The sequence below is a fragment of the Oncorhynchus keta genome, chromosome 17, assembly GCF_023373465.1.
Source record: "Oncorhynchus keta strain PuntledgeMale-10-30-2019 chromosome 17, Oket_V2, whole genome shotgun sequence".
Lineage (NCBI taxonomy): Eukaryota > Metazoa > Chordata > Actinopteri > Salmoniformes > Salmonidae > Oncorhynchus > Oncorhynchus keta.
Window position 1 is genome coordinate 21,063,422 of NC_068437.1, and position 22,264 is coordinate 21,085,685.

Consider the following 22,264-nt stretch of genomic DNA (forward strand, 5'->3'; position numbering starts at 1 on the left):
GAATTATCTTTGAAAGATAGGGTCCTGAAAAAGGGACGTTTCTTTTTTTGCTGAGTTTACCTTTTTAAGCAACATGAGGTTCAGGTAAGTCATACTAGTGCAGCCGGACGTAGAAATGCAGAAATGATGTGTGTGCCAGCCTGCCAGGGATTGTCTCAGCTTGACTGCCAAGGACATCCACACAGTGAGTGGGATGCTCTGATAGTGTGATGCTATGCTCTGATTCACCTCAGCTCACCGCAGGACAGTAACCCTGAAACACAGCCAGCCAAGTGGCGTACCACCCCACAGGCCCCATGCCATTGCTATCCATGAAATGGCTCTTACACTAATTACAGTACTGCCACGCCCTCTGAGCAGGAGATGGGGTGAGAGAGTAAGTGGGACCAGACACAGTTGTATACAGTATGTGTTATAAGATAATTGGTAACTTGGTGTTCAGGGTATGACTTGAGTAGTGTATGTGATTACAGGATGTACTGAGTGTGTGTGTCAGAGCTTCCTGCAGTTTCTCTCCCTTAGTCTATCAGCCTGTGTCAGACCTGCAGGCTGTCGGCAGCACCGGCGCAGGAGAGGAGGGGTGGGTAAATAAATAAGCCCATAAAGGATGCTTTGAGCCAGGCAGTGTGGAGGAGGGGAGAGGGGGTCTGCCTGAACAGTCCCGAGTCTTGTTGGAGGCTGGCTACACTGCAGTGAGCTCGGACAGGGAGGGGGAGCTAGTGAGAGGGTAGAGGGGTCTTGAAGGTGAGAGGAGGAAAAGCAGCATCAGTCTGGGCAGCTATGCACCGAGCCGGGACAGTGTGACAGAGGAGAGCGGAGCAGGGATTTGGGCTGTGCTGCAAAGGGATGCAGAGTGGAGCTTCCACTGCAGCAGGGAAGCGAGATCGAAACAGAGAGGGTGACTGAAGGACAGGCAAGCAGGAGGCTACGGAGACCTAGTATCAGACCTCCAACCTCTACCACATTTTGGCCCGACCTCTTGCCCATGGGAAAGACCACCGAGCAGACATGGACTCAAGACCGGATGGGTGAGATCCAACCAGGATCAGGGATGGGATCAGCTCATCTGCTATCCTCTTGTACACTTATCTCTGCCTAACACTCTCAGCTGTTGGGTGAGACTGGGATCTGAGGGCCTTCATGCCCTGAGACTGTCCAGGTAGATAGAGGAGAGGGAGAGGAGGAGGGGCAGGGGGAGGTGGGACAGGGGAAGTGAGGGAGAAGGAGGCTGAGGGTGAGGTAGAGCTGTATTTTTGGATGAAGGACTCCCGAAATAAGCGAGCTGGAATAAAGATGTAGTGTGAGTGGGAAGCAGAACAAGTAGTGTGCTGTGCTGCAGAGTGTGGTGGAGTGGGGCAGACCGGGAGCAGGGGGGGGACTGACGGACACACAGGCGGCCTGACGGAGCTGCAGGGGTGACTCCAGTGGGGGAGACAGAGCCTGAGCGGTCCACTGGATCAGGAAGGTATGGGACAATACTATGTTTTATGTTACTATGTGTGAAAGAAAGAAAGAAAGAAAGAAAGAAAGAAAGAAAGAAAGAAAGAAAGAAAGAAAGAAAGAAAGAAAGAAAGAAAGAAAGAAAGAAAGAAAGAAAGAAAGAGTGGTACGTTTGTGAAACCTCTGTGTAAAAATAAAAATAAAATAAAAATTTAGAGAGAGCCTTGTGTATAGCAAATGTACTTGTTCACTGTGCTGATGGCCAAAAAAGGATGTCAGACGAAAGGTAGAAAGTAACATTTGGTTTGAAACAAACATTACCATCTCAGAATATATGTATGTTTAATTGTATGTAAGTATTAGAAATAGAGGGAGTATGTCATGGGGTAAAGAATGAGTCACATTCTGTTTATGAGGAGATGAATGTCTCTTTGTGTGTGTGTGTGTGTGTGTGTGTGTGTGTGTGTGTGTGTGTGTGTGTGTGTGTGTGTGTGTGTGTGTGTGTGTGTGTGTGTGTGTGTGTGTGTGTGTGTGTGTGTGTGTGTGTGTGTGTGTGTGTGTGTGTGTGTGTGTGCGTGTCGGCTTGTGTCAGTTTAGTGTTTTGAAAGTGTAGGGTACAGAATTATGTATTTTGTTTGAGCACATTGGTTGGTTCCCTGAGGCTGGCGGAACGTTAGAAAGAAACGACAGCAACGCCTCAGACTTCTGTTTGACTTCTGTTCCAAGGAAAACGTTGATTGTTTGACTTTCCATGGCATCACTGGTTGACTCCAAACTGGGGTCTGGTGGCCATTTGAAAAGGCCCTGTTGGGATTTGCCATCAGGCCTTATGGGAAGCGGTGCTGGTTTCTCAGTGGTTTCTATTTGACTAACTGGCCCAGTTACCAACCACCTCAGCTCAGTCTGCCACAGAGGTGCTTAAGCTGCTTTACCAAAACTCTCTGCAACCACATGTCTCTTTGTATGGGGGAACATGAAAGATGACTTTTTATTCAATAATTTAAGAAAAGAGATCAATGTATTTTACATGAGTATTTTTGCCATATAGTCTCTGCTTTTTGTGTACTCCTTGAAAGTGCCTCAGTCATTGTAAATGTGTTGTGAGATTTAAAGAGAGCCCTCTAGTGGGGAATAGATGTGCATTGTTATACATTGGCCTAACTGAAGATGATATATTATTATATTCTGAGTCATGGTGACAATATTACTAAATACATACTGCAAGAAGCTGAGTCTCCTGTGCATGGAAAGCAGAAAGATCTCTGGGTTTCTCAGAGAAAACTCCAGGGCTTTGATTCACAGGCTTGTATCTGATTGGATGAACCATGACTCATGAAAGCAAGGCTGTGGGAGTTACAGTATTGATAGAGTATATTGATGAAGAGTCAAGTTGAAACCCAGCAATCAAGAGACTCCACTCACTTCCCCCATCCATCTCTCCCTTCACATGGTCATCCACTCCCCCTCCTTTGCTTGCTGTCATCCCTCCCTCCTCTCCTCCCTCCTACCCTTCTTCACTAGCCTCTGTAGATGTCTCCTGTCCCACAGCCCAAATGCTCATTCAGTCTGCACCAGCCTGCCATCACACCTGAGAATACAATCCATTCATTCTGTTGGAGGGGCACATTACACCTGCAAATACCTACCTGGGACCTGGGACTCACCTGGGAATAGCTACCTGTGCCCATGCTTGGCTCTCCTCTGTGAATGCTGAACTGCAGCTCACTCTAGAGCCACTGGATTACACAGCAGATTCTTCATTTGAATGGGACATCCAAGATAGAGGAGATACTCCAGGAGATACTCCAGGAGATGTATGTTTAGGTAGCAGAGACAGAAAAAGCCTTGATCATGAACTGAAATCCTGCTTCTCCAGCTGTCACCATTACCACCACAGTGAGTACTTGCCTTTGACCACTGACTACTCTAAGGACTTAACCATATTGTTCAGGTATTCCCTCAACTCTGTTGTCGAAATGTAGAATTATACTCAGTGCTTGAAAGTGCATTGTAGTAGAAGGGTCCCACTGGGCACACCATGTCAATAATTGGGTAATATTTGGTTGATACTTTGATCAATGAGATTACAAACTATTTTCATCCACTCACAAAGATAGTCAAAAGTTTGTTGAATTCCCAATGTGTTATCAGTACTGTATGCTTTCAAGCACCTAAAAACACTAATTCCAATGGAAAATCTGTCAGATTTTTGGTTTAGTTGTCAGTTGAATGCGATATCACTGCGCTTTCAACCAATTAAAAGCACAACAAAGTTCAAATGGGAATACAATGTTAGATATTTTGTTAAAACAACAACTTAATGTGTTACCACTGTGCTTCATATACTAGCACAACTAAATGACTTGAATTGCAGTTTAGATTATTTAAGTACATTGTGCAAGTGATCAATGTCGTTTGAGATTCTACGCAGATTGTTATAGCAATTGTGAAGATTTCCAGAGACCTACATGCATTTGAACATGCACGCTTTCTATGATTACGTAACACATTTATTGTCAGAACAACCTCCAAATGTGGCGAGGATTTATTAATCATTTTAAAGTTGAATAAATAGTTTTATGTTAGTTTGTAAGATAGACTTAACTGTAGGCTATTTATTGTATTACAGAGTAACATTGAATTGTGTTTGGTTGACAATGGAGATGTATCTACTGCTTGGATAGTTCCACCTGAATCCAACATATTTTTTGTTAACTGGTCGACAAGTTAATATTTACTCTACTGCAAAAGTGATTTTGAATTGTGTTTGGTTGTCAATGCAACCAAATATCATCATTTGAAGGAGATGTATCCTTGGATAATTCCGTCTGTGCCACTGAATTCCAGTTTGTCTACAAATTAATAATTGGTACAGTATGTTAGATTCACGTCTCCAACCAAAAATCTAAGTTAATTAATAGGACTAAATCAAATCAAACTTTAAACAGGGTGGCAGGTTACCTAGTGGCAGGTAGCCTAGCAGTTAAGAGCATTGGGTCAGTAACCAAAAGGATGCTGGTTTGAACCCCTATTCAGACTAGGTGAAAAATCTGTTAATGTGCTCTTGAACAAGGCACATAGGCCATAGTAGAATGACCAAATCGCTCTCTAGTGGCCTCACATGGAATGTTATTCATAATTAATCAAATAAATTCATAATTAAACCCTCTGAAAAATCCAGTGTTTCTATGTCAAATGGTTTCGTTTTATTTCAGTTTTCTGTTATGTACGGTACCAGTCAAAAGTTTGGACACACCGACTCATTTCAGGGTTTTTCTTTATTTTTGCTATTTTCTACATTGTAGAATAATAGTGAAGACATCAAAACTATGAAATAACACATATGGAATCACGTAGTAAGCAAAAAAGTTTTCAACAAATCAAAATATATTTTATATTTGAGATTCTTCAAAGAAGCCACCCTTTGCCTTGATGACAGCTTTGCACACTCTTGGCATTCTCTCAACCAGCTTCATGAGGTAGTCACCTGGAATGCCTTTCAATTAACAGGTGTGCCTTGTTCTCTCCTTCTTAATGCGTTTGAGCAATTGCGACAAGTTAGGGGTGGTATACATTAGATAGCCCTATTTTGTAAAAGACCAAGTCCATATTATGGCAAGACCAGCTCAAATAAGCAAAGAGAAGTGACAGTCCATCATTACATTACATTACATGAAGGTCAGTCAATGTGGAAAATCTCAAGAACTTTGAAAGTTTGTTTAAGTGCAGACCTAAAAACTATCAAGCGCAATGATGAAACTCTCATGAGGACCGCCACAGGTAAGGAAGACCTAGAGTTACCTCTGCTGCAGAGGATAAGTTCATTAGAGTTAACTGCACCTCAGATTGCAGCCCAAATAAATACTTAACAGAGTTCAAGTAACAGACACAACTTTTCAGAGGAGACTGTGAATCAGGCCTTCATGGTCGAATTGCTGCAAAGAAACCACTACTAAAGGACACCAATAATAAGAAGAGACTTGCTTGGACGAAGAAACACGAGCAATGGACATTAGACCGGTGGAAATCTGTCCTTTGGTCTGATGAGTCCAAATTTGCGATTTCTGGTTCCAACCGCCGTGTCTTTGTGAGACACAAAGTAGGTGAACGGATGATCTCTGCATGTGTGGTTCCTACCGTGGAGCATGGAGGAGGAGTGATGGTGTGGGGGTGATTTGCTGGTGACACTGTTGGTGAATTATTTAGAATTCAAGGCACACTTAACCAACATGGCTACCACAACATTCTGCAGCGATACACCATCCCATCTGGTTTGCGTTTAGTTGGACTATCATTTGTTTTTCAACAGGACAATGACCCAACACACCTCCAGGCTGTGTAAGGGCTATTTGACAAAGGAGAAGGATGGAGTGCTGCATCAGATAACCTGGCTTCCACAATCACCTGACCTCAAACCAATTGAGATTGTTTGGGATGAGTTGGACCGCAGAGTGAAAGAAAAGCAGCCAACAAGTGCTCAACATATGTGGGAACTCCTTCAAGACCGTTGGAAAACCATTCCTCATGAAGCTGGTTGAGAGAATGCCAAAAGTGTGCAAAGCTGTCATCAAGGCAAAGGGTGGTTACTTTGAAGAATCTCAAATATAAAATATATTTTGATTTGTTTAATACTTTTTTGGTTACAACATCATTCCATATATTTGTTATTTCATAGTTTCGCTGTCTTCACTATTATTCTACAATGTAGAAAAGAATACAAAAAATTAAGAAAAACCCTTGAATGATAAGGTGTGTCCAAACTTTTGACTGACACTGTACATAAAGTGTAATATTGGGATGCAAACCCAAAATGTAATACATTTCAACTCCATATCTGACATGGTACAGAGGTGTTATTTTGTTGTTGTTGCTTATAACCATGTGTGTGAGGTGTGTTTCAAAGTAGATCTGTTTAGGACTACCAAGAATCACTCTATGACCTTGACCTTCTGGTCCTTCTGTAGCTCAGTTGGTAGAGCATGGCGCTTGTAACGCCAGGGTAGTGGGTTCGATCCCCGGGACCACCCATACGTAGAATGTATGCACACATGACTGTAAGTCGCTTTGGATAAAAGCGTCTGCTAAATGGCATATATTACTTAGCCCACTGCAGTAAAGGTTAACCCTAATTGCTCCTGTGAGTAAAGAGTACAGTATGTTATAGTATATTGGGTAATGTGCCACTGCAAAGGCTGGAATTCTATGGAGTTCTGCATCAGTGATCAGTGACACTACTCAACTAATCTACATTTTCAAGATGGCATAAAAACAGTAACTACTCTTTGTTTCATTTATTCATTGTTTTATTAATCGGCCGTGCAGCCCAACTTGGAAGTCCATCTTTCTACCTGAAACATGATTTTCAGTCCATAGAGTTTGATTTTCAGTCCATTCTTCTCTAATCCTGCTTGCTAACAGCCCCCCACAAAAGTGAATGTGGCCCTCTAATTAGTCTGTCTGCCTGCCTGTCATCTCCTGTATGCCCAGGGGGCATTAATGGCGTGCTGGCTGCCTCGCCCTCTTATTGTCCCCCATGGTCCCCAGATCATAGACTGGCCCTTAGAGGGGAATAGTTACTGTATATGTGTTGTCAGTGGACACATCTGCACTCACTTTCACATAAGCAATTCTAGATGCAATATCAGGCATGGTGGAATATTAACGGAATAACGGAATATTATGGAAATTCTGTTCAGGTAGTGTATTACTTATCCTGGTGGTGTACAATATTGACAATGCCTACAAGTAGCGTACAGAGTATTATTACATTGAATGCAGGTTGTATAGAAAAGATGAGTGGTAAACTGCCTGAGGACCATGATGTAAATTCACTTTATGAATTCCATTTCTGCCAATGCTTTCCCTACAAGTGGATGTTATGATATGAGGTCTGTGAATGAAGGCCGTCTTTCTCCAGCAGAACCGAAGCAGGGGGCACAGGGAGGTAATTTCATCAATGAAAGGGGGGATTGTTCTCCATTCTGGCCACTCCCGAGTACCTTCCAAGCCGTGCCTGGTCTTTAATTAAAGTAATTAACCTGGGGGGGCAACAGCAGATGTCTAACTCAGTTTTTTCTTTCACATTGAATTCACGTTAGTTGACAACTCAACCAAATGTAAATAAAAACTAGACGTTGAACGTCTGTGCCCAGTGGATGAGCTCTGTCTTTCGTCCATCAGTTCTTTCTGGAATCATGAATCCATTCCCTCTCTTGTTCCCTCCAGATGCCCTCTCGCTGTAGGACTGTGCTGCATATCGTGACGACCACCCTCTTTGCCGCTGTGGTCCTTTTTGGGATCCTGCTGGCTTACGTGACTGGCTACCAGTTCATCCACACAGAGCAGCACCACCTGTCTTTCGGCCTGTACGGAGCCATCCTATCTCTGCACCTCTTCCTCCAGAGCCTGTTTGCCTTCCTGGAGCACAGACACATGCGCAGCCCCGCCCAGCCCCAGCACCTGCGGCGCTCTGTGGCCCTGTGCATCGCTGCCTACCAGGAGGACCCAGACTACCTGAGGAAGTGCCTCCGCAGCGTGCGCCGCATCTCTTTCCCCGGCCTGAAGGTGGTGCTGGTGGTGGACGGGAACAGGCCGGAGGACGGCTACATGATGGACATCTTCCAGGAGGTGATGGGTGGAGCGGAACAGGCCGGCAGTGTGGTGTGGAAGGGGAACTACCACAGTGACGGGGGCGGGGGTGGAGGGGTGGGCGGAGGGGGGGCCAGAGCAGCGTCCCTGCATGCGGAGGAGGCTGCACGTGTGGCCAGGCTGGTGAGGAACTGTCGCTACTCCTGTATCATGCAGGAGTGGGGAGGGAAGAGAGAGGTGATGTACACAGCTTTCAAAGCCTTGGGAGACTCTGTGGACTATATGCAGGTAAGTCTCTCTCAGTGGTTGAATTTTGCATCAGTGTGTCATCTGTCCTGCTTGATAGAAATAGGTCATCTAACCTCATTCTGAGTCTCCACAGACATTGTCACAAGGCCTTGTTTTGATGCTCTTCGATTAGAGAACAATATCACAAATCTGCGAACACGTACACACACACACACACACACACACACACACACACACACACACACACACACACACACACACACACACACACACACACACACACACACACACACACACACACACACACACACACACACACACACACACACACACACACACACCCTTTTATTACATATTATAGCAACGGACTGATATTTCTGTGTTGCTCCTGGGCTTGTGGATTCTTATAAAAACAAAGATGCACATTGAGCCATACACAGTGCATTACTGCATTGTCAGGGTCGAAGTTCAGTTGTTCAGCTGACCCTCACCTGTGTGCTTCTGGAACACCTGTGTGCTGTCAGTAGTCTCTAAATTGTCTCAGGTAACTTGAGTGGCATCTGATGAAACATAATGGAACTAAAACACCTGCTGTGGCCCTAGGCTGCCGTCTTGAGTATTTCTCAATCATCAATAGACAGTTAATCACTCGTTTGTTAATGTAGACCAGTGTGTATTGTAAACATACTGTATGATCCCAACAGCTATCGTAACGTCAATAGTAAGATCAATGGCCTATTGTGTGATGGATAAGCAAATCAGTTTAATCCACTGTCTAAACCAATACACATTACCACAAACTTGGCTTCATGTCAGTTATATTATAAGGGTAGAAATAAGGCCCCCATGTGTGTGCCATTGCAGGTGTGTGACTCAGACACAGTTCTGGACCCAGCGTGCACCATAGAGATGCTGAAGATTCTAGAAGAGGATGCAAAGGTGGGGGGAGTAGGTGGAGATGTTCAGGTGAGAGACTTCTTTCTCCAAGAAGACCCTTCACAATGGTGTTATTGTCTTCCTTCCTATAATAGTACACTGAATCAATCATCTGCAACAGTTTCTCCTGTCCTCTTATTGTTTCCCTTCAGATCCTGAATAAGTATGACTCGTGGCTCTCCTTCCTGAGCAGTGTGCGTTACTGGATGGCCTTCAACGTGGAGCGGGCCTGCCAGTCCTACTTTGGCTGTGTGCAGTGTATCAGTGGTCCCCTGGGCATGTACCGTAACTCCCTGCTGCAGCAGTTCCTGGAGCCCTGGTATCACCAGACCTTCCTGGGCAGCAAGTGCAGTTTCGGTGACGACCGCCACCTCACCAACCGTGTGCTCAGCTTCGGCTACAAGACCAAGTTCACCGCTCGCTCCCAGTGCCAGACTGAAACGCCAACGCGCTACCTCCGCTGGCTCAACCAACAGACCCGCTGGAGCAAGTCCTACTTCAGGGAGTGGCTGTACAACGCCCTCTGGTTCCACAAGCACAGCCTCTGGATGACCTACGAGTCTGTGGTGACAGGCTTCTTCCCCTTCTTCCTGGTTGCCACAGTGATCCACCTGTTCTACCGCGGGCGCCTGTGGAACATCCTTCTCTTCCTGTTGACAGTGCAGCTGGTTGGCATGGTGAAGGCTACCTACGCCTGCTTCCTGAGGGGCAGTCTGGTCATGATCTTCATGTCTCTCTACTCCCTCCTCTACATGTCCAGCCTGCTGCCAGCCAAAATCTTTGCCCTGCTCACTATCAACAAGGCTGGCTGGGGCACATCAGGACGGAGGAAGATTGTGGTGAACTTCATTGGGGCTGTGCCTGTCACAGTGTGGGGGGTTGTGCTGCTGGGTGGGGTTGCCTACACCATCTACTGTGAGACCCAGGAGCCCTTCAGTGAGACAGAGAAAGCCCTGCTCATCGCTGGGGCCATCCTGTACGCCTGCTACTGGGTCATCCTGCTGGTTCTTTACCTGGCTATAGTAGCCAAACGCTGCAACAAGAGGGAGGAGCAATACCACCTGCCGTATGCAGAGGCATAAGACATGAATCAATGATCAGTGTTTCAATGGTGCTGCTGGAACAGCTGAGCCAGTTTTTGGCCCCACCCCTCTCATGCCATTCTGTCTCCGTGGTGCTAAACCTCTGGTTCTAAGGGACATATGTGGTATGAATGTGTTGTAGAGTGCTCTACCAGTGGTCATGAGTTACAAGGGCATGGTGCTTTCCATAGATATAAAGCACATTATCATACAACCCGTTTACAAGAGATTGTAAGAGCTATGACACAGGCCTGGGGGTTTGGGCTTATCAAAACAAGTATATGTGTCAGTATGAAGCAGTGTTGATATGTCTCCAGCCTGAGTTGAATGACTGAACATAGAGACAGTAAGACACATGTACAGAGGGCCCTCTTTGCCTCAATCAGGTGACACAATGATCTACAGTTGTATTTATTTAATACAGTAATTTAAAGACAATCCAACATGTATACATAACCCATAAATACATTTTTGGTGCTGTTGAACAGTGCCCAAGATAAAAGTTTAGCTCATATGGTAATAGTCCAATCTTCCAATGCCTGCAAGGATATTTAAATCCAATTAAATGAGTCAATTAATTTTGTGTGGGCATTTTATTGTATGAGTGCCACATTGTATACACATTACATAGAGTATCAATGCTCAGTACAGGATATAATTTACCAATTTACCATTCATTCCATCATGTAAACTGCTATGACCAAAGACCACTTGTTTTTTGACCGCATGCCTGACCATTAGTATAATGCAAGTACTAACTCCACATTGCTGTTATTAGTTGTTAAATCCAGAATAAGAAAATAGAAAACCATGATCCCCTTTTAACAAGGCCATTGGTATTAGTGTAGGTACCATGTCTAAGTTGACATGTTTTTGTTGTTGGAGAATGGAGATACTGTATGTTTTTGTTGTTGGAGAATGGAGATACTGTGTGTTTTTGTTGTTGGAGAATGGAGATACTGTATGTTTTTGTTGTTGGAGAATGGAGATACTGTATGTTTTTGTTGTTGGAGAATGGAGATACTGTATGTTTTTGTTGTTGGAGAATGGAGATACTGTATGTTTTTGTTGTTGGAGAATGGAGATACTGTGTGTTTTTGTTGTTGGAGAATGGAGATACTGTATGTTTTTGTTGTTGGAGAATGGAGATACTGTATGTTTTTGTTGTTGGAGAATGGAGATACTGTGTGTTTTTGTTGTTGGAGAATGGAGATACTGTATGTTTTTGTTGTTGGAGAATGGAGATACTGTATGTTTTTGTTGTTGGAGAATGGAGATACTGTCGTGGAAATTTCCACTCTTGTGCTTTTTAAGTTGTGTCAATATTATTTTATTCAGTGAGAATTGCATAACTTGAAAGTGCAAACAAGACACAAGAAACAACACTTGTTTACAGGGTTGTTCAGCCTCTGGCACAGTAGGTCAATTTGACGGTACAGTATATTTCCATGACCACACAGTCTGAGTAGATATTAAAGTACAAACTTGGTAGGTCGGCCATCCATATGCATTTGCAGTGTTGTCTTGGCTGTAAATCAGAGTTTGCTGTTGTTGGGGCTCAAAACTGCAACCTCAACATTAGCCACAGGAATAATGTTTCCCTCTACTTTCAAGGGTGTATGTAATGTGACTGTGTAATAAGACTCAAAGTGGTATAGATATTGGGATTACATTAAGAAATTAGAGGCATAAATAAAATAGAGAGGACTGTTATTGATGTTGTATGGTGTGTAGATATCATATACAATATTTGTTATAGTAGCGTATCTATCAGGCTGAACATCTGCTCAGTCTACAATATTGTCTTTCATGCCATTTTGATTTCCTCGATACTTCCTGCCTCTGATGTACACTCAGACCCTTGAGCTGTGACAGTTTCCGACCACTCACGTTTGACAATAAATCAATGGGTCTCATAACGCTGAGTGACAGTAGATGTCCACCCATATTTTGTAGGCATATCTTACATGGAAAAACACTCTTATAATAGAACTTGTTTGAATATAATTATAGAACTATTCAATAAGTCTTAACGTGACTTAAAATCGATACCAGAATGTTCTAGGCATTCTCTCAATGCCGCAGAACGACTGTTGAGCTCATACATCATTCAATGTTTACAAAAGGCAATGTTTCAAAGAATATTGCAAGGTAATATATTTTCTGTATTGAACATTTACAAAGATATTTTGAAGATGCATTAAGAATGATGGGGTGAAGAACAGGCTTATATTTAAAAGGAATTATGGAGTTCTGACATTTCATGAAACAGCTGTTTACATCATGTTTATAGTATGATGTAGCTATGGTCAGTGAATTCAGTGTGGTTTGGTCTCTAGAGCTCAACATTGCTTCACTGGTATTTGTGAAGTTACATGGATGAGAGATAAGACTTATTTTATATTACCATTTAGGGATGATATGTAGATTTAGAACAGGTAGGTATAACTGTCATGTAGAAGTAATTAACCAACAGATAACATTTCTAACAGTAGCAGGGTAAAAAAATATATTTAAAAAACCTCTCAGAATCAAACAACAGCATATGGCTATTGATACACAACATAACACATATAGTTTTATTGGTATAGAATAGCTGAAAATAAAGTATTGTAACCACCCATGTATTTCATTATGAACATATTTAAATACAGTATAAAATACATGTTTTTGGAAAAAGGTTTTGTATTTACATTTCAATCAGAACATTTATTTTTTACACTTGTACAGCGGTTGAAAAACTGTATGTTTTTGTATCTGAATAAAAACATGCTCATTCCACTGTTATACTGATTTCTTTCCCATCCGAAAATAAACACAGTACAAATGGCATATCAACACATTAAATCATGTCATAAAAATGCAAAAATGATTGAAATATCTTGATTTTACTAATACACCACCGCATACAGCAAATTCGAGGAGCATAACCACTTACATATCTAAACAAATATGTACACAGTCTAGTTCCAGTGGTCGATAACCTCAAGCCAGAGGAGTGTGTCCCAAATACAGTCTTGCACTGTGTGCTCCATACTTGTGGATTTGATGTCATTAAGAGAACAGCATGTACTTTCCTCCCACAGAGGTGACCAGGGTCATTAGGCACAAAACGGAACACTGAAACAAAGAGGGACAATCTGAACATGTCAAATTTTTCAGTAAAAAGGGGTTTTCGACAGTGAGCCCTAATGCATACGACCAAGTACTTTACTACACTTTCTTGGGCACATTAGTGATGATGGGCTTTGGGCGAGTCTTGAAGATTAGCTTCTTCTTGATGAGGGCGGCGACAGAGTAGGTGGTGGGGTTCTGATGGTTGGTTTCCATGGGAACCTCATCCCCCTGCGGGAGGCCAGAGTGTTTCATCAGGACAGCGAAGGGCTTCTCCAGTTTGACCACCTTTCCATAGAGGATGTGGTGTCCCACGATGAGCACAGGCACACCCTGGGGGAGGGGATACAGGTGAAGACAAACAACATCTCAGAGTGGAAAGAGGTGAGAGAAGAGTGTACTAACACTATATTATAGTGCCATGTTGTCCTGTACCTCTTTGGTGTAGAGCAGATCTCCCATCAGGTTCCCAGCCAGTCCAGAGTTCTGCCTGGACACCATCTCCCCCTGGAGTTCAACCAGAAGCCACTCAGCAGGACCAGCCCCATCCACACTGGACAGGGATGGATAGGGGAGTAGAAACAGACGTACTCACCAATTACATAACTAGACATCAAGCAGTCACTAAACATAAATTCATCTTTAACACACTACAACAGACTGATTGACTGTTTTATTTTTTTAACCCTTATTTTACCATTTTAATTTGACTGAGAACACATTCTCATTTACAGCAACAACCTGGGGAATAGTTACTGGGGAGAGGAGGGGTGTGAATGAGCCAATTGTAAACAGGGGATGATTAGGTGGCCATGATGGTATGAAGGCCAGACTGGGAATTTAGCCAGAACACCAGGATTAACACCCCTACTCTTACAATAAGTGCCATGGGATCTTTAGTGACCACAGAGAGTCAGAACACCTGTTTAACCTCCCATCTGAAAGACAGCACCCAACACAGGGCAATGTCTCGAATCACTGCCCTGAGGCATTGGGATATTTTTCAAACCAGAGGAAAGTGTGCCTCCAACACCACTCCCAGCAGCATCTGGTCTCCCATACAGAGACAGACCAGGACCAACCCTGCTTAGCTCCAGAAGAAAGCCAGCAGTGGGATGCAGGGTGGTATACTGCTGACAGATCTAACTCTGTTCATTAACATCTTATGAAATTAAATACATAGCTAGGTAAGGTACACTACTCTGAACCAATGTTTTATACAGCGACGAGACAAGACAGAAGCCGTGTAATAAGAATTCAGATGATTGACAAGTCTTACCTTGAATTTATGATTATTTGAACCATCGTACTGCTCGAAGAAATATAACTAAAACACAGAGGGGGTGAGGAGAAGAAGAGAGATGCAACATAGGCACTTAACTAGACATTGTTAGGTACATATAATGATGCGTTAACGCTTATTCTATCTTTGACAAATCCTGATTGTTTTCATGGTTTTCCCGCCAGCAACATGTACCACCTTCTTCCGGCGCACAGTTGCGTCACTCACATCTAGGGTTTCCGGTTCAAAGGTGTCCAACGTGGTGTTTGCTGTAACGTTTGAAACTCTTAGCAACGAACGTATGGTGAAAGTGAAGAAAATACTAAAGAAGGGGGTGATACAAGTAAGCGTATTTGTTTTACTCTTTTTATGTTCAATATATATCGGTACTTGCCAATAATGTAATTATTTGTTGATAGGCATGTTCTTGTCTTTCAGTGGAACGTTACAGTGAGCGTAGCTAGCTAACCGGCCAAATTGTGAGCTAGCAAGCTAACTTTAGTTAGCTATCTTTATCCAAGTAGGCTAGTTTTGTAGTTGATTGATCTTGTTGCGGCTTACATTTCAAATTATATATTTAACATGATGATCGTTTATCCGCTAACTAGTTATTGTAACTAAGTCCATCAATGTTAGCTAACATTACTGTTTTCCATGCAAAACTATTCATCCTCTTTTTAATTTTTAACATGTATCTGTTTTCTTAGATACGCAACAATGGGGGAGTTCAAAGTGCACCGGGTTCGGTTTTTCGACTACATGCCCACAGCGATCAGAGCCATGGCATTCAATGCCCACACAGAGAGACTAGCCCTTGCACGAATGGATGGGAGTGTCGAGATTTTCAACTTCACTGACCACTATTTCCAGGAAAAAGTTAGTAGCTTACTTAATTATTTTATGGCATGTTCAGAATGTAAAGAAACATTTTGTTTGGCCATTACATTCTAGCACATTTTAAAAACTTCGAACCTCTCTCGTTTGGCCTTTGTTGGTCGACATTGTTGATTGACATTGTTGACAGAAATTGCCTCAGTGTGGTTGCTAACTTGCCATTAACACTGGTTTTGGATCTGCAGGTTATCCCAGGGAAAGACTCCCGATCCATCGAGTCTCTGTGTTGGGTTGGAGGACGCCTTTTCAGTGCTGGCCTGAATGGAGAGATCGCAGAATTTGACCTGGAAAACCTAAGACCCAAGTACTCCCTGGAGGCGTATGGGGGCCCCATTTGGACCATAATCAGCAATACTCAAAGGACACAATTAGCGGTCAGTTACCCCTCTAGAATCAATGTATTTTCAGAAATATTCCAAGTATGCCTGCTGTATGTGTATTTATTTAGCTATTAAAACTATGTAAATGTGCGTTTTTCACCTGTTAGATTGGATGTGAAGATGGGACAGTGAAGTTGTTTGAAGTACTTGAAGAGCACATACAGTTTGAGCGCAATCTGGACAGACAGAAAGGTAAGAGAAACGGTCCTTCTGATTTAATTGTCAAAAAATGTGTTCCTTCCATAGATTGCAGCCTTTCTTATGCTATATAAGGGGCGGCAAGGTAGCCTAGTGGTTGGAGCGGTGGACTAGCAACCGGAAGGTTGCAAGTTCAAACCCCCGAGCTGACAAGGTACACATCTGTCGCTCTGCCCCTGAACAGGCAGTTAACCCACTGTTCCTAGGCCGCCATTGAAAATAAGAATTTGTTCTTAACTGACTTGCCTAGTTAAATAAAGGTAAAATATGGGCATCCTCACTCACACTATCAATGGGATTAGGGACATTGCCCATGGGTGTTGAGAACTAAACCTCTTGTTGGAGTGCAGCCCTGTTAAACATTCTAATCCTGTCTTTCAGGTCGCATCATATCCCTCTCCTGGCACCCCTCTGGCACACACATCGCTGCTGGCATGATGGACATGATCCGTGTCTTTGATGTTCCAACTGGTGAGCTATGATCTGCTTTGAATAATCCATTTACATTCGAAAAGTAGTGTTGAATTCATACTTGTTCCAATTGGCCAGTGAGGTTGTGGTGTCCATGTAGCTACTTGTAGTTTGATCCTGACGCCTAGTGTTTGTTGTCTCAGGTCATGCTGTACAGAGGCTCCTGGTGGACCGGGGCTTTGGAGGCTCTAAGAGTCGGGAGACAGTAGTCTGGAGCGTGGCCTTCCTGTCAGACCATACTGTCGTCAGCGGGGACTCTGCTGGGAAGGTCCAAGTCTGGGACGGACACACCGGCGCTCTTGTCAAAACACACCTGGTGACCAAGTGGGATGTGCTGGCACTGTCTGTCTCTAAGGTGAGAGGATATTCTCTGTGATGGACACCTGACGTTAACAAACATCTTATCTCTCCTTCCGGATTGGCGCACTCTATTTTTATTCAGAGGGGAGAGAGCAGGGTGACATGTCTGAAGGCATGTATTTGTTTGTTTCACTAGAATGGAGCTTCCTTCCTGACTTGGCTGTGTGTGATTGACAGGACGAGAGCAGTGTGGTGGCAGGGACGTCAGAAGGCACTGTGATCCAGTTCCAGTTCATTGCTCCTACTCTGCATCAGCAGCAGGACAAGGAGTGGGTCAGAACCAGGACCTTCAAGAACCACACGCATGATGTCAGAGCCCTGGCTGAGATCGAGACTGCCATCGTCTCTGGAGGTCAGTACTACTGCTCAAATGGGGGAAGATGAAATGCTACTGTAGTACAATAAATCTTGCTTTATATTGACTGCATAAAGACTCATTCTGGATACATTATTTTCTCAGGCATGGATACCCACCTTGTAGTGAGACCCCTCTTGGAGAAGTTTGATGAGAAGTCACACGCTTCAGGACTTCGGAAGATCCACTTTCCCCACGTGAGTACAGAAATGGCAGAAATTATTCATTATTATAGAATTGCCTTAAGGCGGGGTTCGATCCTGTTTTATTGTTGTTTTTTCCCCAGCGGAATCTAGTATCCTGTGCGAAGAAGGCAGGACTACTGCTCTTCCAGTTCCCTGGTCAGCTGGAGCTGTGGAGACTAGGAGATAGTGATGGACATGGTGAGAACCACACACACACTGTCTAGGAAGATGGGAGAAATACAGTCAATATCGTTGACTCTTTCAAACAAAAGGCAGTGGTCATCACACTTGTCTAGTAGGTATAGTTGTTGTGTGCAGTATTTGACAACTCATCTGTCTTCCTTTCAGGGAAGCCAGGAGACCGCTTGCCTCTGAAGAGGAAGCCGGAGAAACTCCTCCTTCTGAAGAGAAAGGTAGCTACGTGGCTCCTGCATATCAACTTGATCAGTAGAACCATCTAAGATCACCCGACCCTCTAGCCTTTCCTCTTAGCTTATCTGAGCACAGTATACAGTGAATCTGAGTGGCATATTCTTGAGTTTATAAACTCAGCAAAAAAAATAAACGTCCTCTGACAAGGCTATTAAGATACAGAAAATGTAACTAAATCAACGTTTTCCCTTATGCTCTGGGGAAATTTGACCCGGAACAGAGTTTGAAGTCACTAAAATACTATTTTAAGTAATTTTTCCACCAAATCAAACCAAATATTTGTATGAACATAAGATTCAACAACTGAGACAAACTGAACCAGTTCCACAGCCATGTGACTAACGTACATTTAATAATGTGTCCCTCAACAAAGGGGGTGGGGTCAAAATCAAAAGTAACAGTTAGCATCTGGTGTGGCCACCAGCCATACTGCTCGTTCTGTGCGTGATTTCCTGCAAGACAGGAATGTCAGTGTTCTGCCATGGCCAGCGAAGAGCCTCTTTAGTGTCCTAACTTTTCATAACTATGACCTTTTTGCTGAGTTTATAATGTTAAAGAAATGCTGTTTAACTGTAGTATTGTTGTGACCTTTGCCCCCAGGGTGAAGATCATATTTGCTGCAGTGCCCTGTCCTCCTGTGGAGGATGGCTAGCTTATTCCACCGTGTCCTGCGTGCGTATCTACAGGCTGCAGACGGACAATAATAACATCAGTATTACCAAGGTATTACCAAATCCTGAGTGTGGATAAAGTCAACCTTCCTCGCCTCTACTGTATCATGCGTGTCGCTCTGGCAGTAGTGGCAATGACAACAAAATGTTTTCAAATATTGAGATATTTCTTCTACTATTTGATCTCTGGTTATGAACTGATTTCCCCGATTGTGATCTAAAGTCAACTAAGTCAATATTCCAGGATTGATTTCTCATTGTTTGACTAATTCATAAGATCTTGTTCTTGTTGATTGTCATTTGAGCTTGTGGAATCTGATCATGGATTGTGTTCAGTTTTCCCAGGGACGGTGAAATTTGCAATCATTCAAATGGACCAGCCATTATTTCTATGCCATTATTAATTCATCCCAGGGGTTTTCAACGGGGTTGGGGTCAGTTCTTCCACCCCGATTTCGAAAAACTATTTCTTTATGGACCTCACTTTGTTCATGGTGGCATTGCCATGGTGAAACAGGAAAGGGCCTACCTCAAACTGTTGACATGAAGTTGGAAGCACAGAATTGTCTGGAATGTCATTCTATGCTGTAGCATTAAGATTTCCCTTCATTGGAACTAATGGTCCTAGTCTGAACAATTAAAACAAAAAACAGTTAGACCATTATTCCTCCTCGACTAAACTCTACAGTTGGCACTATGCATTCGGGCAGGTAGCGTTCTCCTGAGATTCGTCCGTTGGACTGCCAGATGGGGAGCTATGGTTCATCACTCCAGAGAATGCGTTTCCACAGTTTTACACCACTCCAGCCGACGCTTGGCATTGCGCATGGTGATCTTAGGAGTGTGTGCGGCTGCTTGGCTATGATAATCTATTGACACAGTTCTTGTGCTGAAGTTACTTCCAAAGGCGGTTTAGAATTCTGTAGTGAGTGTTGCAACTGACATACACATTTTTACACATTTCCACTTCACAATAACAGTACTTACAGTTGACCGGGACAGCTCTAGGACAGAAATTTAACAAACTGACTTGGCATCCTATGACGGTGCCACGTTGAAAGTCACTGGGCTCTTCAGTAAGGCCATTCTACTGCCATGTTTGTCTCTGGCGATTGTATGGCTGTGTGCTCGATTTTATACACCTGTCAGCAACGGGTGTGGCTGAAGTAGTCGAATCCACTGATTTGAAGGGGTGTCCGCATACCTTTGTGTGTATATATAGTGTAGGTTCAGCAATATTTTATTTTTAGAATATATTTGAACTACCTCACTTGTCTTCCCTCCCAGGTATCCAAACTCCCAAAAGCTCTACGCTCTGCACACCAGCTCTGCTTCTCCTCAGACTCCTCCAAGATGTTTGCTGCCTCCAGCCAATCATCGGTCCTCGTTATTGCTCTTACCCAGTCTGAGTGCAAGTATGTGCACACCCTCAAGCCCAAGTCAGGTCAGTGGATCCTCCAATATGTCACCTCAGTTTGGTTGTTCTTCACTGGAAAACCATAGCTTTATTTTGTATAATTCCGATTCTAAACTCTGATTGTGGCAGCATGGTCTCACTCTGACGTTTCCTTCTCCAGGGTCCAGGCAGCCCATTCACCTAATGACTACCAGTGTAGATGGGAAGTGGCTGGCGGCCGCAAATAGTGACTGTGAGATCCACGTCTACAATCTACAGAAACTAAAGGTGAGTGGGTTTTCCAGCCAAGCTCTACAGCTGCTTGTTAGACTACAAGTAACATTGTAAAAGTTGTATAATCTTCTACCAATGACAGCCACTCATGGCCCTGTTCTTGTGTTCCAGCTCCATTGTATGGTACCTGTTTATGGTTCCTGTCCCAGTGCCATGGGGATCCACCCCACCACCAACAACATGACAGTGGTGCACGCTGACCAACAGGTAAACACCATGCCATCCCCTCACATTGCTGCCACTGCAGTTGTAGATATTAGTATCTCTCAATTATACCTTTTACAGGCTTGATCTTGTTGAAATTGTTGTCATTTCCCTTGTAAGTTTAGGATTTAGTTCACGTGTAGATATGCTGACTGTTCTGTGGTGCATGTCTGTAGTTATTTGAGTACTCTATAGTGGAGAAGCAGTACACAAACTGGAGCCGAAAGCTGCAGAAGCAGGGGCTCCACAACGTGTGGTTGGACCGGGACACACCCGTCACCCACGTGACCTTCAACCCGAAAAACCCAAATCAAGTTGTCCTGCACGACATGCACATGTTCTGCATAATCGACCAAAGTCTGGTAAGAAACCTGCATTTCCCAAAGGCATCCTCCTTTTTGTTTTTCTTTCAAGTGTTTATTCATCAATGTCCTTGTCATAATGGCCTTATTGGTTTTAGTGGCCTAGTATGGATCATACTGAATGTATCATTTAGAAATACACCTGCTGTAAGTGGCCTGTGAGGTTAACGCTGTCCCCTTTTCCCCCTCAGCCCCTCCCTGATCAGAAGACCCAGTTTTACAATCAGATGACCCTCAGGAGCCTATCAGAGCAGGAGAGGCCCAGTCACCTCCATGCTTTCAAAATATGCAAAACCTTCCAGGTCAGTCTCCTCTTTTTGGCCAGGTAGAAACCAACCCCAAACTGGGACAATATCAGGATTCTGTTGGATATACCCTATATACAGTGGTCCTTCTGTAGCTCAGTTGGTAGAGCATGGCGCTTGTAACGCCAGGGTAGTGGGTTCGATATACGTAGAATGTATGCACACATGACTGTTTAAATCTCTAAATGCATATATTATATATTATATATTATTTAAATTCTGTAAATATAACAGGTCAAATCAGTATGTTTTATTCATGGGTCTGTTCCTATGATATGTCCTGTGTAGGACCTGCTGTGTGTGAGCCTGTTGGATGACCAGTCTCTGGTGGTGGTGGAGCGCCCTCTCCTGGCCATCACATCTCAGCTGCCTGCTCCAGTCCGACAGAAAAAGTTTGCAACATAAACATGGCCGTGTGTTTTTATGTTTGTCTGTGGCTGCACTTCAATTCTCTAACCTCCCTGAGGTGGACATACATTCATTGGATTTAAAAAGAATGCCATTTCAGGGAGCAGAGGAGGGAATGGAAACACAGCCTGTGTCTTCACCCCTGAGCCATGCTTTGTAAAGACTGTTTGATATGTTAATAAATGAAATATTTACTGTAATGTACATACCGTTTTGTCATCCACCCCAAGGTAGTCACCTAAGGTTAGCGTTAATGGTTAGATTTTAGTGTAACGTTTCGCACTATTTAGGTCTGTACAATAATGTGAATAGCAGACCATGCCTCAAACCAAGTTTATTTAGGTCTGTACAATAATGTGAATAGCAGACCATGCCTCAAACCAAGTTTATTTAGGTCTGTACAATAATGTGAATAGCAGACCATGCCTCAAACCAAGTTTATTTAGGTCTGTACAATAATGTGAGTAGCAGACCATGCCTCAAACCAAGTTTATCAGACCATGCCTCAAACCAAGTTTATTTAGGTCTGTACAATAATGTGAATAGCAGACCATGCCTCAAACCAAGTTTATTTAGGTCTGTACAATAATGTGAATAGCAGACCATGCCTCAAACCAAGTTTATTTAGGTCTGTACAATAATGTGAATAGCAGACCAT

General features: G+C 43.4%; 3 protein-coding genes across 4 annotated transcripts; 2 read left to right on the forward strand and 1 right to left on the reverse strand.

Moving 5' to 3' along the window:
• The first annotated feature begins 1,213 nt into the window (after positions 1-1,213).
• Positions 1,214-11,778, forward strand: has3 (hyaluronan synthase 3). The gene is made up of 4 exons (XM_052465688.1): positions 1,214-1,465; positions 7,666-8,316; positions 9,142-9,243; positions 9,366-11,778. Exons 2-4 carry the CDS (start codon positions 7,666-7,668, stop codon positions 10,293-10,295), a joined length of 1,683 nt encoding a protein of 560 aa, XP_052321648.1. The 5' UTR covers positions 1,214-1,465; the 3' UTR covers positions 10,296-11,778.
• A 1,075-nt stretch (positions 11,779-12,853) lies between these two features.
• LOC118396627 (chromosome transmission fidelity protein 8 homolog) lies at positions 12,854-14,911 on the reverse strand. Its single transcript, XM_035790931.2, has 3 exons — positions 14,689-14,911; positions 13,845-13,962; positions 12,854-13,742 (listed from the first exon to the last, which is right to left on the reverse strand). The coding sequence occupies exons 1-3, from the start codon at positions 14,712-14,714 to the stop codon at positions 13,509-13,511; spliced, it is 378 nt and encodes a 125-aa protein (XP_035646824.1). The 5' UTR covers positions 14,715-14,911; the 3' UTR covers positions 12,854-13,508.
• Positions 14,886-21,806, forward strand: LOC118396625 (U3 small nucleolar RNA-associated protein 4 homolog). Of its 2 annotated transcripts, XM_035790929.2 has the most exons (18): positions 14,886-15,034; positions 15,399-15,567; positions 15,771-15,959; positions 16,073-16,157; positions 16,545-16,634; positions 16,778-16,989; positions 17,172-17,346; positions 17,455-17,546; positions 17,636-17,732; positions 17,883-17,947; positions 18,567-18,689; positions 19,925-20,081; positions 20,215-20,321; positions 20,439-20,534; positions 20,708-20,729; positions 20,763-20,893; positions 21,085-21,195; positions 21,487-21,806. In XM_035790929.2, the coding sequence occupies exons 2-18, from the start codon at positions 15,409-15,411 to the stop codon at positions 21,601-21,603; spliced, it is 2,028 nt and encodes a 675-aa protein (XP_035646822.1). In that variant the 5' UTR covers positions 14,886-15,034; positions 15,399-15,408; the 3' UTR covers positions 21,604-21,806. The 2 variants fall into 2 exon arrangements, with proteins under 2 accessions (XP_035646822.1, XP_035646821.1); XM_035790928.2 differs by having other exon boundaries at positions 20,708-20,893.
• Positions 21,807-22,264: the final 458 nt, after the last annotated feature.

What these genes read in the sequence shown, in the direction of transcription:
- has3 (XM_052465688.1), top strand. Translation starts at nt 7,666, where the DNA reads ATGCCCTCTCGCTGTAGGACTGTGCTGCATATCGTGACGACCACCCTC. An exon ending in ACTCTGTGGACTATATGCAG is followed by an intron (nt 8,317 to 9,141) that starts GTAAGTCTCTCT and finishes GTGCCATTGCAG; the next exon opens with GTGTGTGACTCAGACACAGT. An exon ending in GAGTAGGTGGAGATGTTCAG is followed by an intron (nt 9,244 to 9,365) that starts GTGAGAGACTTC and finishes GTTTCCCTTCAG; the next exon opens with ATCCTGAATAAGTATGACTC.
- LOC118396627 (XM_035790931.2), bottom strand. Translation starts at nt 14,714, where the DNA reads ATGGTTCAAATAATCATAAATTCAAG. An exon ending in CAAATAATCATAAATTCAAG is followed by an intron (nt 13,963 to 14,688) that starts GTAAGACTTGTC and finishes ATCCCTGTCCAG; the next exon opens with TGTGGATGGGGCTGGTCCTG. An exon ending in ATCTGCTCTACACCAAAGAG is followed by an intron (nt 13,743 to 13,844) that starts GTACAGGACAAC and finishes CCCCTCCCCCAG; the next exon opens with GGTGTGCCTGTGCTCATCGT.
- LOC118396625 (XM_035790928.2), top strand. Translation starts at nt 15,409, where the DNA reads ATGGGGGAGTTCAAAGTGCACCGGGTTCGGTTTTTCGACTACATGCCC. An exon ending in CAATCTGGACAGACAGAAAG is followed by an intron (nt 16,158 to 16,544) that starts GTAAGAGAAACG and finishes CCTGTCTTTCAG; the next exon opens with GTCGCATCATATCCCTCTCC. An exon ending in CACCCTCAAGCCCAAGTCAG is followed by an intron (nt 20,082 to 20,214) that starts GTCAGTGGATCC and finishes TTCCTTCTCCAG; the next exon opens with GGTCCAGGCAGCCCATTCAC.